The sequence below is a fragment of the Balaenoptera ricei genome, chromosome 13 (genome assembly GCF_028023285.1).
Source record: "Balaenoptera ricei isolate mBalRic1 chromosome 13, mBalRic1.hap2, whole genome shotgun sequence".
NCBI classification, from domain to species: domain Eukaryota; kingdom Metazoa; phylum Chordata; class Mammalia; order Artiodactyla; family Balaenopteridae; genus Balaenoptera; species Balaenoptera ricei.
In genome coordinates, this window is record NC_082651.1 from 79,568,991 (window position 1) to 79,589,185 (window position 20,195).

At 40.8% G+C, this 20,195-nt stretch overlaps 1 protein-coding gene across 1 annotated transcript in view; it reads left to right on the plus strand.

Moving 5' to 3' along the window:
• ALK (ALK receptor tyrosine kinase) overlaps positions 1–20,195 on the plus strand; it is a 739,286-nt gene that overhangs the window by 386,024 nt on the left and 333,067 nt on the right. Inside the window, exon 5 of the mRNA XM_059942612.1 lies at positions 18,475–18,676. Coding sequence (XP_059798595.1) covers positions 18,475–18,676 — 202 coding nt within the window. The remainder of the gene's footprint in view (positions 1–18,474; positions 18,677–20,195) is intronic.

Here is a 20,195-nt window from a genome sequence, read left to right on the forward strand (position 1 = left end):
TGTCACTTCATGGTTGCAAGACAGCTACCACACCTCCAGGCATTATGTCCATGTTCCAAGCAAGAAGAAAAAGAAAGAAACAGAGAGGGGTTCCCAAAATTCTCCAGGAAATGGGCTTGCCAGATAAAACATAGGCTGTCCAGGTACATATGAGTTTCAGATAAACAATAAATAATGTTTTTAATATAAGTATGCCCCATGCAATATTTGGGACATATTTATACTGAAATAATTATTCATTATTTATCTGAAATTCACATTTAACTGAGTGTCCTGTGTTTATATTTGCTAACTCTGGCCACTCTATGAACACAATTCTGCTTACATTTCGTTGGCCAGAACTGTGTCACTATCTGTAAGGAAGGCCTGTCAAATCAAGTCATTTTTAAACTTCCAGTCTCAATAAAAGAGAAAGGCAAGAGAGAAGGAAGTTGGTCTGGGTGTTGAGTGAGCCAACCTAAGGTATCTGCTAAGGTCTGTTCCCCTCTGGCCTTCCTTGTAGATCATAGTAAGGAATTTGGATTTTAATCTATTGTCAGTAGGAAACCATTGAAGTCTTTAAAACAAGGGAGTGTGACTGACTAAATTATATTTAAGAAGATGGCTTTGGCTGCTGTCTGCAGAAGGTATGGGGGGAGGGTGAGTGGGACGTGGGAAGACCAGTTAGAAGAAGCTGGATCATTCTAGAACATTTGAGAGCTCAGCCGAGACCTTTTCCTCTGCCCAACCCTCCTCAGGCAGATCCATTACCTTCCTGCACATGAGTTTCCTCTTCTGAAGAACAAAGAGTTGGGGGGGAAGGTCTCTTGGTGCTCCATGAATCATTTCCAGAGTAGCATGTGGTGACGTGGTAGCCTTCCCCTGCTTTGTGGCTTTGTGGTATGGTTGTCAATGTTTGTCCAGGCTTCGTGCTCCTTCTTCAACAGTGGGGTGACTGACAACCACAGCACATGGAATGTCAGAGCTTATTACTATGAGGCTGAGATCCTGTGAGACTTCCACAAGGATATGGGTCAAAAATTCCTTTTTCAAATTTTTTTTTAACATCTTTATTGGAGTATAATTGCTTTACAATGGTGTGTTAGTTTCTGCTTTATAACAAAGTGAATCAGTTATACATATACATATGTTCCCATATCTCTTCCCTCTTGCGTCTCCCTCCCTCCCACCCTCCCTATCCCACCGCTCTAGGTGGTCACAAAGCACCGAGCTGATCTCCCTGTGCTATGCGGCTGCTTCCCACTAGCTATCTATTTTACGTTTGGTAGTGTATATATGTCCATGCCACTCTCTCACTTTGTCACAGCTTACCCTTCCCCCACCCCATATCCTCAATTTTAAAAAATGCAAAGAACAGCACAAATAAAGTAATACAATCTGCTACCTCTTACCACAATTTCAAAAGTAACATGGAAGATTCTTATACCCTGACATCTGGGACTTAAAGCAAAAATTGAACAATCTGATTCCAGAGCTAAGAACCTACATAGAAAAGGGAAAACTTGAGGGAGACCTTCAAGATGGCAGAGGAATAAAACATGGAAATCACCTTTCTCCCCACAAATACATCAGAAATACACAACTGTTCCACAGTTGTGGAACAACTCCTACAGAACACCTACTGAACACTGGCAGAAGACCTCAGACTTCCCAAAAGATATTTTTTTTTTTTTCCTTTTTCTCTTTTTCTGAGTGTGTATGTGTATGCTTCCTTGAGTGATTTTGTCTCTATAGCTGTGCTTTTACCATTTGTCCTAGGGTTCTGTCTGTCCTTTTTTTTCTTCTTTTTTTAAGTATAGATTTTAGTGCTAGTTGTCATTGGTGGATTTGTTTTTTGGTTTGGTTGCATCCTTCTTTCTTTTTATTACTTTTAAATTTTTGTTTATTTTTGATAATTTTTAAAATTTTTTTATTTTAATAAATTTCTTTTCTTTTCTTTTCTTTTCTTTCTTTTTTTCTCCCTTTTCTTCTGAGCCATGTGGCTGCCAGGGTCTTGGTGCTCCAGCTGAGTGTCAGGCCTGTGCCTCTGAGGTGGGAGAGCCAAGTTCAGGACACTGGGCCACCAGAGACCTACCAGCTCCACATAATATCAAACAGTGAAAGCTCTCCCAGAGATCACCATCTCAACGCTAAGACGCAGCTCCACTCAACGACCAGCAAGCTACAGTGCTGGACACCCTATGCCAAACAACTAGAAAGACAGGAACACAAACCCACCCATTAGCAGAGAGGCTGCCTAAAATCATAATAAGGTCACAGACATCCCAAAACACACCACCAGATGTGGACCTGCCCACCAGAAAGACAAGATCCAGCCCCATCCACCAGAACACAGGCACTAATCCCATCCACCAGGAAGCCTACACAACCCACTGAACCAACCTTAGCCACTGGGGGCAGACAGTAAAAAAAATGGGAACTATGAACCTGCAGCCTGCAAAAAGGAGACCCTAAACACAGTAAGTCAAGCAAAATGAAAAGACAGAGAAACACACAGCAGATGAAGGAGCAAGGTGAAAACTTACCAGACCAAACAAATGAAGAGGAAATAGGCAGTCTACCTGAAAAAGAATTCAGAGTAATGATAGTAAAGATGACCCAAAATCTTGGAAATAGAATAGAGAAAATACAAGAAACGTTTAACAAGGACCTACAAGAGCTAAAGAGCAAACAAACAATGATGAACAACACAATAAATGAAATTTAAAATTCTCTAGAAGGAATCAATAGCAGAATAACTGAGGCAGAAGAACGGATAAGTGACCTGGAAGATAAAACAGTGTAAATAACTACCGCAGAGCAGAATAAAGAAAAAAGAATGAAAAGAATTGAGGACAGTCTCAGAGACCTCTGGGACAATATTAAATGCACCAACATTCGAATTATAGGGGTCCCAGAAGAAGAAGAGAAAAAGAAAAGGACTGAGAAAATATTTGAAGATATTATAGCGGACAACTTCCATAATATGGGAAAGGAAATAGTCGATGAAGTCCAGGAAGGGCAGAGAGTCCCATACAGGATAAATCCAAGGAGAAACACCCCAAGACACATATTAATCAAACTATCAAAAATTAAATACAAAGAAAAAATGATAAAAGCAGCAAGGGAAAAACAACAAATAACGTACAAGGGAATCCCCATAAGGTTAACAGCTGATCTTTCAGCAGAAACTCTGCAAGCCAAAAGGGAGTGGCAGGACATATTTAAAGTGATAAAAGGGAAAAACCTACAACCAAGATTACTCTACCCAGCAAGGATCTCATTCAGATTTGACGGAGAAATTAATCTAAATTTGACAGACAAGCAAAAGCTGAGAGAATTCAGCACCACAAAACCAGCTTTACAACAAATGCTAAAGGAACTTCTCTAGGCAGGAAACACAAGAGAAGGAAAAGACCTACAAAAATAAACCCCAAACAATTAAGAAAATGGTAATAGGAACATACATATTGATAATTACCTTAAATGTAAATGGATTAAATGGCTGAATGGATACAAAAACAAGACCCATATATATGCTGTCTCCAAGAGACCCACTTTAGACCTAGGGACACATACAGACTGAAAGTGAGGGGATGGAAAAAGATATTCCATGCAAATGGAAATCAAAAGAAAACTGGAGTAGCAATTCTCATATCAGACAAAATACAATTTAAGATAAACACTATTACAAAAGACAAAGAAGGACACTACATAATGACCAAGGGATCAATCCAAGAAGAAGATATAACAATTGTAAATATTTATGCACCCAGCATAGGTGCACCTCAGTACATAAGGCAAATGCTAACAGCCATAAAAGGGGAAATCGACAGTAACACAATCATAGTAGGGGATTTTAACACCCCACTTTCACCAATTGACACATCATCCAAAATGAAAATAAATAGGGAAACACAAGCCTTAAATGATACATTAAACAAGTTGGATTTAATTGTTATTTATAGGACATTCCATCCAAAAACAATAGAACACACTTTCTTCTCAAGTGCTCATGGAACATTCTCTAGGATAGATCATATCTTGGGTCACCAATCAAGCCTTGGTAAATTTCAGAAAACTGAAATCATGTCAAGTATCTTTTCTGACCACAACACTATGAGACTAGATATCAATTACAGGGAAAAAATCTGTAAAAAATACAAACACATGGAGGCTAAACAATACACTACTAAATAACCAAGAGATCACTGAGGAAATCAAAGAAGAAATCAGAAAAATACCTAGAAACAAATGACAATGAAAAAATGATGACCCAAAACCTATGGGATGCAGCAAAAGCAGTTCTAAGAGGGAAATTTACGGCAATAGAATCCTACCTCCAGAAATAAGAAACATCTCAAATAAACAACCTAACCTTACACCTAAAGCAATTAGGCAAAGAAGGACAAAAAAACACCAAAGTTAGCAGAAGGAAAGAAATCATAAAGATCACATCAGAAATACATGAAAAAGAAATGAAGGAAACAATAGCAAAGATCAATAAAACTAAAAGCTGGTTCTTTGAGAAGATAAACAAAATTGATAAACCATTAGCCAGACTCATCAAGAAAAAAAGGGAGAAGACTAAAATCAATAGAATTAGAAATGAAAAAGGAGGAGTAACAACTGACACGGCAGAAATACAAAGGATCATGAGCGATAACTACAAGCAACTATATGCCAATAAAATGGACAACCTGGAAGAAATGGACAAATTCTTACAAAAGCACAACCTTCTGAGATTGAACCAGGAAGAAATAGAAAATATAAAGAGACCTATCAGAAGCACTGAAATTGAGACTGTGATTAAAAATCTTCCAACAAACAAAAGCCCAGGACCAGACGGCTTCACAGGCGAATTCTATCAAACATTTACAGAAGAGCTAACACCTATCCTTCTCAAACTCTTCCAAAATATAGCAGAGGGAGGAACACTCCCAAACTCATTCTACGAGGCCACCATCACCCTGATACCAAAACCAGACAAATATGTCACAGAGAAAGAAAACTACAGGACAATATCACTGATGAACATAGATGCAAAAATCCTCAACAAAATACTAGCAAACAGAATCCAACAGCACATGAAAAGGATCATACACCATGATGAAGTGGGGTTTATCCCAGGGATGCAAGGATTCTTCAATATACGCAAATCAATCAATGTGATACACCATATTAACAAATTGAAGGGTAAAAACCATATGACCATCTCAATAGATGAAGAAAAAGCTTTTGACAAAATTCAGCACCCATTTATGATAAAAACCCTCCAGAAAGTAGGCGTAGAGGGAACTTACCTCAACATGATAAAGGCCATATATGACAAACCCACAGCCAACATCATCCTCAATGGTGAAAAACTGAAACCATTTCCTCTAATATCAGGAACAAGACAAGGATGCCCACTCTCATCACTATTATTCAACATAATTTTGGAAGTTTTAGCCACAGCAATCAGAGAAGAAAAAGAAATAAAAGTAATCCAAATCAGAAAAGAAGAAGTAAAGCAGTCACTGTTTGCAGATGACATGATACTATACATAGAGAATCCTAAAGATGCTACCAGAAAACTGCTAGAGCTAATCAATGAATTTGGTAAAGTAGCAGGGTACAAAATTAATGCACAGAAATCTCTTGCATTCCTATACACTAATGATGAAAAATCTGAAAGAGAAATTAAGGAAACACTCCCACTTACCATTGCAACAAAAATAATAAAATACCTAAGAATAAACCTACCTAAGGAGACAAAAGACCTGTATGCAGAAAACTGTGACACTGATGAAAGAAATTAAAGATGATATAAACAGATGGAGAGATATACCATGTTCTTGAATTGGAAGAATCAACAGTGTGAAAATGACTATACTACCCAAAGCAATCTACAGATTCAACGCAATCCCTATCAAACTACCAATGGCGTTTTTCACAGAACTAGAACAAAATATTTCACAATTTGTATGGAAACACAAAAGACCCCGAATAGCCAAAGCACTCTTGAGAAAGAAAAACGGAGCTGGAGGAATTAGGCTCCCAGACTTCAGACTAAACTACAAAGCTACAGTAATCAAGACAGTATGGTACTGGCACAAAAACAGAAATATAGATCAATGGAACAGGATAGAAAGCCCAGAGATAAACCCACACACATATGGTCACCTTATTTTTGATAAAGGAGGCAAGAATATACAATGGAGAAAAGACAGCCTGTTTAATAAGTGGTGCTGGGAAAACTGGACAGCTACATGTAAAAGAATGAAATTAGAACACTCTCTAACACCATACATAAAAAATAAACTCAAAATGGATTAAAGACCTAAATGTAAGGCCAGACACTATAAAACTCTTAGAGGAAAACAGAGGCAGAACACTCTTTGACATATATCACAGCAAGATCTTTTTTGATCCACCTCCTAGAGTAATGGAAATAAAAACAAAAATAAACAAATGGGACCCAATGAAACTTAAAAGCTTTTGCACAGCAAAGGAAACCATAAACAAGTTGAAAAGACAACCCTCAGAATGGGAGAAAATATTTGCAAATGAAGCAACTGACAAAGGATTAATCTCCAAAATTTACAAGCAGCTCAATATCAAAATAACAAACAACCCAATCCAAAAATGGGCAGAAGACCTAAATAGATATTTCTCCAAAGAAGATGTACAGATTGCCAACAAACATATGAAAGAATGCTCAACATCATTAATCATTAGAGAAATGCAAATCAAAACTACAGTGAGGTATCACCTCATACCAGTCAGAATGGCCATCATCAAAAAGTCTACAAACAATAAATGCTGAAGAGGGTGTGGAGAAAAGGGAACCCTCCTGCACTGTTGGTGGGAATGTAAATTGATACAGCCATTATGGAGAATAGTATGGAGGTTCCTTAAAAAACTAAAAATAGAACTACCATATCACCTAGCAATCCCACTACTGGGCATATACCCTGAGAAAACCATAATTCAAAAAGAGTCATGTACCACAATGTTCATTGCAGCTCTATTTACAATAGCCAGGACATGGAAGCAACCTAAGTGTCCATCGACGGATGAATGGATGAGGAAGATGTGGCACATATATACAATGGAATATTACTCAGCCATAAAAAGAAACAAAATTGAGTTATTTGTAGTGAGGTGGATGGACCTAGAGTCTGTCATACAGAGTGAAGTAAGTCAAAAAGAGAAAAACAAATACTGTATGCTAACACATATATATGGAATCTAAAAAAAAAAAAAAAAGTGGTTCTGAAGAACCTAGGGGCAGGACAGGAATAAAGACGCAGATGATGTAGAAAATGGACTTGAGGACACAGGGAGGGGGAAGGGTAAGCTGGGACGAAGTGAGAGAGTGTCATGGACATATATACACTACCAAATGTAAAATAGATAGCTAGTGGGAAGTAGCCACATAGGACAGGGAGATCAGCTCGGTGCTTTGCGACCACATAGAGGGGTGGGATAGGGAGGGTGGCAGGGAGACGCAAGTGGGAGGAGATATGGGGATATATGTATATGTATAGCTGATTCACTTTGTTATAAAGCAGAAACTAACACATCATTGTAAAGCAATTATACTCCAATAAAGATGTTAAGAAAAAAAAAGCCATTTGGAATCTCTGTGTGCACGGATGGGGACAATTGCTTTGTAAACTTCACAGGAGGATGAAGTCCCCCCTCCCTGTCAATATGAATAGACTTTTCTCTTGGGCTTGTCAGTCTCTTAATGGAGGCTCCTTCTGCTTTCCTGCCTGGATAGGAAGGCATAAGCCTGACTGCCACTCTTCTGAAGTCTTGGGGTGGGGAGGAATAGGCTATGGAATCTCACCATTTAGGATACAGACTCTCCCTTAATCCCCTATTAGTTACTATGGTGTAAACCCATGACCTCACTTCTGCCTGTCTCCTGGACATTTGTTATACAGCAGAAACTAACACAACATTGTAAAGCAATTATACTCCAATAAAGATGTTAAAAAAAAAAGGAAAACTTCATTTCATGCTTCTCTCCTTCCAGAGTGGATTTTGTTAACACCAAAGGCACTTTAGTCCCCTAACTCCTCCCTTCCCTACCCCGCCTGCAGCAAATACTTTTATCTCTCCTTCCTCCTTCTCTTTGAATTAAATCAATTGCTTAGTTTTCCTTTGGCTTCTCCTTTCTCCGTCTCATCAAATCAAGTGCTGTTCCATTTTGCTTGAGGATTATCGCAATAAGCTCTTAGGGAGAAGAGGTTTCTCAGCACTTCAGCTTGTTTCCTTCTAGTTATTTGCTTTGCCTTTTATTATCTTTTTTTTGCTGAGTCCCCAGGACACAGAGACACACAGAGTATGTAGAGATTTTTGGCCTTTTCCTTTTTTCCTGAATGAAACCTGTTGGTTAAAAAAAACAAAAACAAAAAAATATATGTCTCCCCCAAAAAGGTTTGTCCTTTTTAACAGGGTCAGAGATCTAAAATGAGATCTACATAAACATACACACATACACACGGATATATACATGTAAATATATGTATGTATTTATATATATATATATATATATACACACATATAGAATATGTATACACATGCACACACACAAATATACATATATTCACTGTATACACACACAAGCATAAATGTATGTTACCATTTCTAGGGAACTTTTTGCCTCAGTTAACTTGGACCTGAGAGATAGTTTACAGAAATCCACCAAATAGGCAAATGTACTACCACTTTACGCTACAACTGAACTCATAGTGTTAAGATTAATAATCCTGTTAAGAAAAATCAACTCCTTCTACCTCCCTTTCCTCCCTTAATGAACACACTTGGTTTTTCTAATCATTAGATCTCAAAAACCAATACCATTTCTCTTCAAAGTACTTCCTGATGAAGGTGCAGTAAAGCAATACATTTAAGTTCTGGCGGTGGAGGGTAGCAGAGCTAATTCCCAGTATGTGACATCATAGCAGATGAGACAGTAAAAGTGCACAGGGCTGGGACTGGAGGAGCTGGGTCCTAACACAGCTCAGCTGCCTGCTGTGGGACCCAGGCACATCCCTTCAACCGCCTGGACTGTACGTCCTCACCTGCAAGGTGAAAAGGTTGGTCTAAATAACTCCCAAGGGCTCTAAGTCTGGATTCCTAAGTTATCCCACTTTTAGGCAAGGCATGGCAGTGAGGACAATCCCACCTATTCCTTCCTCTAAATTTCAAAACTTTGAACTAAAACCTAAAACCTGAGTTGAGATTACATGGGGTAGCAGAATTCGAATTTGAAAAATAAACAATAAAGGAACTCTTTCAGTGGTCCCAACTTGGTTTGGCACTTCATAAGACCACATGAACAGAGGAGACCCTCAAATACTTCTCAGATTGGGGGGACTACCCTAAGCCCCCATGAGTGATTTCCAGAGGATAACTCATCCATCTGGTTCCCACCTGCTCAGGGTTTAGTCTGTGACTTTAGATATGGGGCAGTCAGATAGACGGGCTTGATGCAGTCTACTGGAGCCCGATGCTTAGAGCTGTGTAAGTGCAAAGAAAGAAAGTGATGTCTGGGGCAACTGGAGACCAAGCCATAGAACATTTGGCCAAAAATATCATCATAAAACTCTATTATGGGCAGGCAGATACTGGGTGTTCCACTGGACAGGGTGTCTGAAAACCTTGCTCCTGGTTCCAGATCTACCACTAATCTGCAGCGTGACCTTGGGCAAGTGTTTAACTTCTTTGCTTCTTGGTTTTCTCCCCAGTACAGCAAGGGATTAAGCTATGTGACCACCATGTTTGTTTCTAGCTCTGACATTCTGAAAGTTAGATATGGAATGTAGCATCTTTAAGTATCCTCAGGTAGAGAGATGAACATAGTAACCCAGAGGAGGCTTTCCAAAAGCATGATTCTGCTATAAGAATCTTAGTTTTTGATGAGAGGACAGTTTGAAAGTCATACAAAGAGAGAAGATTTAAGATTTAAGAGATGACATAGATGTAGATATAGATATATTATTCACTTCTACACTACATTCTTATCATGATGGTTTTTTCCTTTCTCACTTTCTGCAAATGGTCTCTAGAGCGGAAATAGAATAGAGTTTTCAAAGCATATTCCATGGTACATGATACACAATAGCAAAAGAGTTCTGTGCCCAAAGGAGTTTGGGAAATTTCATTTTATGTTTTACTCTTGAGGAGTCACAAATCTTAATGGCATATTAAGGTTCTAAGACATCCTGCAAGGAAAGAGCCTGTTTACTTTTGTTTAACTCAGTAATCCTCAAACTTACTTGATCCCAGAGCTTTCTCATACTACCTATTTTCACCTTGTGGGGCTGGTGTTCTGTGGAACATACCCTGGGGGATGGCACGGCATTATTCTGTGACGCTGCACCTAGTGGCATGTGTCTGCACATTGCACTTCTTCTGTCCATATTCCAGCCCAATAAGCTTCTGTTGTTCTTTAAGCCCCACATAATATGAATGGCATCATTATCAAGCAATAGCTTGTAATAATGATTTAATAGTTTAATTGCAATATAGACAAATAGCCAGAGGTGGCAGAACTGTGTGTGATTTATTGAGATGGAAATCTGTCCATTCATGCATTTGTTTATTTGTGTTCTCATGCAAAGAATATGATTAAGAGCCTTATGGCTCAGGATGGTGGACTGAGCACACATTTGTCTTCTTCTCTCCTGCAGTCCCACTAAAGCAATAATAAGGGATTCAACAGAGGAATAAATCCTGAATAGCAAACAGAACAGGAAGGGAACCATGAGTGAATTCTAGAGCACAAAGAGGAGATGGAAGCTGTTGATGGAGGAAATAAAGTGACCAAAGCTGAGAAAATGCTCCCTTTAGAGCAGAGGAGGGAGCCCATCTGCTGGGAGGCACCACGAGTACTGATAAGGGATCCTCTGAAGTAAAGGTGAGAGTCAGGAGGAAGGATGAGATTCCTCTGTGGTGTGGTTAACCCTTATTGTCTCTGCCCCCTTTTAACCCCATTTTCCCAGATGAAAACATAGCAGGATGCTTAACCATGAGGGAGAGAAACAGGGGGCTCTTCTCTAAAAATTCAAGTGGACCGGGAGAACTAGGGCTGCTAGTGGGAGTGTTCATGGTTCATGCAGAGTGTGACTGGTCCATGATGCTGGAGTTGGGGACCGGGCACTGCAGGATGGCCGGCCCCCCACCAGCCATCAGGCCAATTCTGACATGGAAAGCAAGCACTGGCTATGTGCAGAGAAGTTTCTATCCGCGCTCCTAGTTTCTCCTGTTTCTATATGAGGGGCTGATCCAGGACCACCCTACATATGATAGCCCAGAAACATGAAAAAGAAACAGCAACAAAAAAAAATTGACTCCAGAGGAAACAAAGATAAATTAGGTAATAGAAGTTAACTTGAGAGATAAATCTCTTCAGAAAGATTTAGGACTGAGAAGAGGGGAATGAAAATATCAGAGAAATAATAAAACAAATTTACCAGAGATGAAAGAAATGTGTTTTCTGATTGAAAGAGCCCACCAAATGCTACCGCAGAATTTTTATAGAGATCCATTCCTAGATCCATTGTATTGAAATTTCAGCACCTCCGTGTTAAAGAAAGATCCTGAAGGCTTCCAAAGGGGGTGGGGGGGGGGGGGAAGCAGGTTGACTACAAAGAAATTAACAGTAAAACCAGCCTCAGACTTCACCTCAGTCACACAGTTGCTAGACAACACTAAAGCTAGGCCTTCCAATTTCTGAAGCAAAATTTCTGATCTATAAACTATAGCCAGAAAATCTATTAACCAAGTATGAAAACAAAATAAAAATATTGCAGATATTCAAAGATTCGCCAAGAAGCTTTCCCCTGAGGAAATTTCCTGAGGATGGTGGGACTAATGGAAGCGCTCTAGTGAAAATGAATTCCAGAATAATAGCTGTACTGGAGGCCCAGAAAGCAACTGGTACAAATTAAAAACAGGATGTCAACGTCTTCAAGAAGAAGGGAGAGATTTTTCAAGGAATGTGTAGAAATGCTAGCGATATGGTGCAAAAGGCAAATAGAAAATAAATAAAAGAGAAAAGCAGTTAGAAATTTCTGAAAAAACAAAGTGCACAAGAGACTCCTGATTCAAATAAATATAAGGCAAATTATAATGTGCCACAATTTTGACAAGTGACGATGTAAGACAGAGAGAGAGAGAGAGAGAGAATGAATTTTCATTTACTCTTGATGTTAGAAATATTCTCTGTGGATTGGGATGCATTACTGGACCTATAAAGACGTTTATAAATATAACCATTGTTCACTGCAGTGAAAAATATATATATATATAGTTTTCAGTATAAAAACTCTGTTAATTGATTTTCGACATTTAGCATCAACCTATAAACAAAACACAAGAATTAATCATTCTTATACAACCTTGACAATATAGAGGAAAACATAGCTGCCTTGGGAGGTGGACGTGGAAAAATGCAGAAGAGCAGGAAGACTAATAGCATCATCTTCCAGGGAGGAGAGTCAGGTGATACTGTCTAAAGCTGATGGAACAAGTGATAAATTTGCCATGAAGAGTTAAAAAGGAAAGTAATAAAAAAGTAAAAAGGGATTAAAAAAATAAAGAATTAGAAGGGGAATAGTATCATTTTTTTTTACTGTACCATCAATGTTAAGGAGCCAAAATTGTTGCACCAACAAATAACTCTGTGATCATAATATCTAGAATCATGAAGGCAGCTGCCAAAAGAAATTAGAAATCCTTAAAAATATTTTTGGGACTTGGTGAGAGGAGCAGGATTTGAGGATAGTTTTTTTTTTAATTATTATTATGAGCTACTCTGAACTATTTGACTCCTCACCATATGTGTAAATTACTTTCATTTTTAAAGTCATTGAGTGCCTGCCATATGGCAAGCATTGTGTTAAATACGAGACATTTAGAGGTGGTACCAGCCTTATAGCATGAGCATCTACAGAAACAAATGATGCTAGGACAAGAGCCCTTCCCAGGGAGGCATTCATGTGAATTGGAAGAGAGGAAGCAGGGCAGGGAATCACAGTTTACAGAATATTTGGCCAGTTGATTGAAACTGTTGGCATAGAAGCCTCAGAGAGGTGAATTAGGAGAAGAAGTCTTTAGGACTTAAGAGCTTGGAGATTTGACATGTTTCCTTTAGATTAGTAATATTCTAGGCAGGCAGATAGAATTACTGACAATTTGGAGCTCTAAGCGTCCTCAGAGAGACTCTATCCAACCTTTTCATTTTACAAGCAAAGGAACCTTGGTAGTGGCAGAGCCAGGGCTCAAATTCAGTCCTTCTGATTCCAAGTTTAGTGATAGATAAAAGGAGCTCCAGACTGAGACACCCCTCAAAGCTGGAAATCAATATTCCTCACATACCTACTAAGGGCCAGGCACTGTACTGGCCACTCCATGCATGTAGTTTAATTTAATCTCCATGACAGCCATATGAGGGCGGCTATACCCATATTAAATCTGAGCAAACTAAGGCTTAAAGAGTTTAAATAATTTGTCTAAAGCCTAGAACTGGATAGAGATAGAGCCTGAATATGAAAGAGTCTGTCTGATCTCAATATTCATGCCCCTTGGTTTCTGGCTCATAATTTGAGCCCTGCTGGCTGGGATAAGAGCAACACATCCCTATGCCGGTGACCAGAGGTAAAAATAATAACCACTTCGTATTTAATCATTGAACACATCAACACAATCCAATAATAAGGAAACCATGATTGTGGCACCGTGTGAGCAGGGCTCTTTGATCTGCCTCTCCACCCCGCCACAGCCCACACTGGGGAAAGGTCTGTGAGCTGCCAGGCCATCCTTCTTAATTAGAAGGGACCCCAGGAGCCTTCCCATAGCCCCAAGCTATTCTGAGCAAAATAAACAGGAAACGGGGAAAGAGGGAGAGGAGAGATAAATTCTCACTGACTTTAAAAGAGTTATACTGACAATATCCCAAGGAGCTTATGAAATGTATTTTTTCCTTTTCTTTTCTTTTCTGGAGGTAGAGGAAAGCTGCTGATGAAGAGATAGCTCTCAACTATGGAGTTTCATTGAGAGTGAAAATACTTTAAGCTCAGTCCCTTATTGATAGTCCAGTTGCACAAAATAAAATTCATATAAACATTATCTCACATATTAGAACTGGAAAAGTAATCCATCTTCCAGTCAACTTTGAAAGAGTCTCATTATTGAGGTACTGAATCACAAGGACAGAATTTAAATGTGTTTCCACACCCAGGAGGGAGGAACGGTGGTACAGGATGAGCCCCAAAGCCCCAGCAACTTCAGCTTGATTTGCTCCTGCTGGGAACTTGAGTTTCACACGGGTGCGTGTGTGTGTGCGTTCGTGCACACGCGCATGCACAAGCACACTTGCATGTAATCTTTCTGAGAAAAAGGGAAGCACCTCCTTTATTTTGCCCACATTCTTTCTTTTAGTAGCTAAAAAAACTGATTTCAATCCAACTTTCCACCAACTAAAAATACCAGAGTAGGGTCTCAGACCAAGACACAATTGTTGCTCCCTAATATGTGGCATGTGTGGCTTCATCTTAACCCCGAATGCACCCCCAATGTGTCTGCAGCAAGACTCTGCCCCCAGAGATGCTTCCAGGGCTCTCACTTGCTCTGAAAAGGTATACACTAGCCTAGAGTTAGAAGCCCTGGTAGAGTCCCAAAGTCTGTCCCTCACATAGCACCTTTGCTTACAAAGGTAACATACTAAACACATCACATTTGCATTTAGTCTCATCCTTGCCTAGTGTGAACTGGTGGTAGAGGATGAGGTTGGGTCAGTTTTGATCCCTCCTGCCCCCACCATACCAAATTAATCTTCCTGAAGCACCAACCTGATGATGTCCCTATCCCGCTCAAAAACCGTTTCTGGCTCCCTCTTATCCACAAAGTAAAGTTGAACATCTTTAGCTGGGAATGAAATGTTCTCTGTGGTCTGGTCCACACTCACTGCCCTTCCTTATTTCCCAGCCTTCTCTTCACGTGCGCCACTCTGCAGCCAAATGCCACTACACATTTTCTACATTTCTGCCTTGACTCCTCTTCCTCTCAACTCTTGCACAACTGTTTCTGCCATATCCTTGTTTTTCTCTCCCTTTAAGACCTAGTTCAAAGGTCATCTTCTTTATGAGTCTTCCCAACTGAACCTAATGTCTCTTTCGTGGAGCCTCCCCAAGTGCTTTACCTCCATGTGTCTTATGACTCTATAACCTCTACTTTTGATTAAAGTTAGTGCAGACATCTCATCACCCCTATGGGACCTCGAGTTCCTTGAAAGCCAGAACTGTGTCTGGCTCATGTCTGTGTCCCCAGGGCAGAGCCAGTGGTTGGATGTTTGCTCAAAGCAGGCATCCAGTAAATGAAATATGAGGGCAGAAAGGAGTAAGGAAGCCAGCGAACAAATGGATTTGGTCCAGTACCCATCTGCCCGTCTTTCTCTCTTCCCATCCGTCTGGGCTCCTGAGATATACAACTTGCCCGCAAGGCACCCTGGTCATATTTTAGGATAAAGAATACAGTGGGACAATGAGAAAGATACAAGGGAAAGAGCACTGGTTAGGAGTCCAGAGACCTGGAGTCTGGTCGGTCTCTGGACTTTCAAATTAAGACTGGGCAAGTCATTTCCTCATTCTGATCTCCAGTCTGCTTCTCTAGAAAAGCGAAGACATTACATTAGATCATCTTAAAGACCTTTCTTTTTTATTTTTTTCAAAATTATAACTTTAATATCCAGAAATGAGAACTTTATATAAACTCATATAAAGCAGTTAGAATTGGCTGATAGCAACAAGACTTGACGTGATAGTTGAAACAAGTAGAAAGTTGCTGTTTTAGTTTGTAATAAATCATAGAAAAAGACAGTTTCTAGCATGGGCTCAGCAGTTGTACATTGTCAGGGTTTGTAAATGTATTAACTTTTTCCATATAGTCACAAGGTGGTTGCTACATATGAGCTGTCACAACCTCATTCAAGGCAGCAAGAAGGAAAAAGTGGTGGCAGTGACACCATCCCTTCTGTAAAGAAAGGAAACTCTTCCCAAGACACGGCCAGTGGATCTCTGCTTACAAAACTCCTTGTTCAAAGCCAAGTTCACTCTTAACTGAAATGAAGGCTTGAGACATGAACATTTAATCAGACTTATAGTACCCCAGTTGCCAAGAAAGAATAGTGAATTGGATGAGGAGTAGATAACCAAGAACATCAACAGCATTGGTGTAGCCTCTTTATAAAAACAGTTTCACATCAAAGGATGATCCCTGCGGGGATAGAATTATTTAGGAGCACTTTTTAAAAAGTAACTAAAGGCAACCCCAATCTAAATAGTATCAGAAGCAATAGTTTACCTTATTAGAGACAAATTTTGGAAAGGCCCATAAGTTTAAATGAGTCATATTCCTACCTAAAACACTGAATTTGTTAATATGCATTTGTTTGTCTTAATTTACTTTGTTTGAATAATGTTTATATAACTTCTGTGTTTTCAAGGCAAAACTGGGATAGAGGAGGACGAAAACATTTAAAAGTACCTCCAACTCCTTCTGGTCCCATTTCCTATTTTCATCTATTAATAATCCCACATAGTTTTCACTATTTAAAGTCCTTTCTAATTCTGAGTCTTTAATTCTAATTCCTTTCTTTTACCTCTGTGCCTGTGACAAGAATGTCTCCCCCATGGTAAAACAGGATAATAATATAGGTTATTTACTGAGGGTTGTAGAGCACTTTTCAAAGGCCCATAGGCCATGCTGAAACTTCCCAATAATTACAGAGGGTTCAGTTTCCAGTACTGACCCAAGTCCCTGATTCAACTCAGAAACAGTCTTGTGCTGACCTCATCCTGATTGTAACTAGAAGTCATATTTATCAACTTCCAGAATATTGCAACTCTCCAAATTCCTGACACAATATGTGTCCTTGGAAATGCTTTGCTTCTGGTAAGAATCCCCTTCTTTCATCTGCATCATTCTTTATTGTAGGCTGCTAGTTCCTTTGCCTACTCAGTAAATTGGGTTATCTGCAGAAGGAGACTAATTCAAAGCGCTGGGGGGTGATTAAAGAAGGCTGAGCACCTGTTAGCTGGTTTCTACAGGAGTTGGGAATCTTGTGGGACTAGGCTTTCACTGCAAAAGGAGCAGCATCTAAAGGTCCAAAACTTCAATGCAGAGTGTAGCAAGTAAAATTAATGCATCAGAAGGAATACCAGGAACAATAAAATGGTGCCGTGCTTTTATGCTGACAGTAATCCCCATGAATACAAGGTTCTTGTAGGTCTCTTGGACTGTGCTACTGGAATTAGGGTTGGCTTGCCCCAGAGGGAAACTCTACAGGCATGGCACCAGGAGGGATTTGTAGGGCTCTCTTTGCAGAGACCAGTTGCAAATACATATGATTCATAGACTCAGGAGCTGAAATGAATCTTAAGAGATTATTGACTTCAGCCAACCCTTCCCACCCCATTTTATAAATGAGGAAACTGAAACCAGAGAAAGTTAATGCTTTGCCCAAGATCACTTAGCTAGAAAGCAAAGGAGTGGGAGCCATGATCTTAGCTACATAATAAGTGACCCAAATAAGCCACCCACCTCTCAGAGAAAACCTTGAACTGGTCATAACTATTTGGGAGCCTAGAGCCAACCCATACATTCCTGGGAAACTCTGAATTGTCCAACAGATGTCACTTGAGTCTGAAGTTGGCTTGAGTGTGGTATGGAGAACTCAGGTCAGCTCTGATTTAAACTGTGACCCATAGCGTGGCCTGAGATACCCCAGAGTGTCCTGGTTTGTGAGGTGTGGAGATATGCTACATGGATGTTTATAGGATGGAACTGATGTCCTGGCTCTACTCTGGGAACGTGTACGGAGGGAGGGACTCTCTTTAGGCTGCCCTCCTCCACCAAGAACATCTTAGCACTTGGGTTGAGTTTCTGACTCTCATCACTCTTTGGGGATTAAATAATCTGTCCTAGTCTTCTGTTTCTTATGGGACTTTGTTAACTGTGCCTACTGGCTGGGAAAGAATCTGTGAGTTGTCATTTCTAACTTAGAAGACAGTCGAAATCAAATAATTGATTATTTTATAAGGGTGCTTCCTCTCTACCTAAAACTGGGTAATGTGCTCTCCATGCTTACCTCACATAATCCTCACAACCATTGAAGTAGATGTTTTCATTCCCATTTTACAGATGAGGGACCTGAGTCTCAAGAACATAGAGCTAGTAAGTAGGGGAGCTAAGGTGAGAACCTTGATCTGCCTGATGATAAAGCCCACGTCCCAGGTCACCATCCTCTTGCCTCAGGCTTTGCTTTTTACAAAGACAACCTAAGAGAGGGGGAAGAGGGCTACGTGTGTGTAAGGAAGGTGAGAAAGACCTCCAGCATCGCTGACTCTGAAGCCGTTGGTCTCTAAGTCCCGCCACAGAGCTGATGCTGGGCCTCCCTTCTGGACACACTGCAGAGTCACTTTCCCTGTCTCTTGGCAGGCGCCTTCCTCCTCCTCAACACGTCGATGACCTCCAAGCACACCATCCTGAGTCCATGGATGAGGAGCAGCAGCGAGCACTGCAGGCTGGCCGTCTCGGTGCACAGGCACCTGCAGCCCTCCGGGAGGTACGTCGCCCAGCTGCTGCCCCACAATGAGGCTGGAAGAGAGATCCCCCTGGTACCCACTCCAGGAAAGCATGGGTAAGTCCTTCCCCATGTCCAAAATCCATTATGTAAATGGAGGTTTGGCTTTTGGCTACAAATTTCCAGAACACCCTGGAAATTTGACATCTACTTAATTGACATCTATTTAAAACTCACAATCGTCCTTTAATGGGTAGGGTCCGGACTGAGCCATTACTGCTAACATTCCCTGCATGGTGTCTTGGGCACTGATCTGTGGGGTCCTCTGGCTGCCCAGGCTGACGGTCCTTCCAGAGGCCAGAGGACCAGCTGGCAGAGTGGACATTTAATGAGTGGGTATTAAAGATATTCGTTTCCCAAAGTCCAGATGGAGCCAAGAAGGAAACAGCCAAGGGGAGTGTTAAAAGGCCAATATGAAAGTAATTTAATATGCTGGAAACTGGGTTTTACCAGAAGAAATTTGGCAGGCAGGGAAAGAGCAAACAATTGTGGCTGCCCAAGCAGGTCCTACAGCAGTGTGGGACACCACAGCAGAATAGGCCAGGGATGCCACACGGTATCAGTTCAGGAGAGGAACAAGATTTGTTCTAGAACCTCTAAGGCTTACACAACATTGAAGTCATACCCAATACCCATGTCAGTGAACTTAAGCTTCCTGGACACACTCACATGCTTCCTCAGTGACCCATCAGGCCTCTAGAAATAGTGACACTGGAAAGCAAACCTGGACAAGGGAATCTCTGTGCCTGCCTTTTTTCTCATTCCATAAGACTTCAGTTTTGAGGGGTCCCTGCTCCGATAATCAACAAGAGTGAGAGATCCTTCTTTGTGGCGTGTTTGCTAGAGAAAGACCTCAAATTTTTCCCTCTAAGAAAATACGTTTCAGAAAGCCTCCATCTGAACACTGATGTTAGCCATCTCCATGGTGTGCTGAGTCAGTGGGGACATCCTGCCTACTGCAATTCCAATAAAGCTATATGGCCTCCTTGCTCATTTCTTGAAAGTCTCCACCCCACTCTTCTGCTACTGGCCCATCTGTATTTATTTGTGTTTCAAAGAACTACAAGCTGCTACAATCCCAGCAGGAATGAAACCTTGGCTTCAAAAAGGTGTTCTCCTCATACCTAAACTCATAGCTATCTTCTTGCCTCTGAAATGTCTCGTTGGACTGGCTGGGAGGGGCCCAGCCACCAACTGTGTCTGTTCACCAGAAATCAGGAATGTCGGGTGTGTGAGCTGCCCACTGTTAGGGATGAACCATCTTCTGATGGCGAACCCTTCCTCCAGCATAGCCTCCTTTTCTTGTGAGAAGCCCCAGATGGCAAGGTCTCCCATCCATGGGTGGGGATGGCGGTGGCCTCGGCTGCAGTGCCATCCTGTATGTGTTTGCCCAGCCCCATGAGCTGTTTGTTTTGACTTCCGCTCAACATTCCTGCCCCACCAAGCCTGGCAGAGACCAGAGAGTGCTGCCTGGGGCTGCTGGGACTTCAGGTAATCAATCTGTTGAGGTGCTAGGTAGCGGGTAGGGAGACATTGATGTCACAGGTGGATGTGGAGTTTGGGGTCTCCCTGAAAT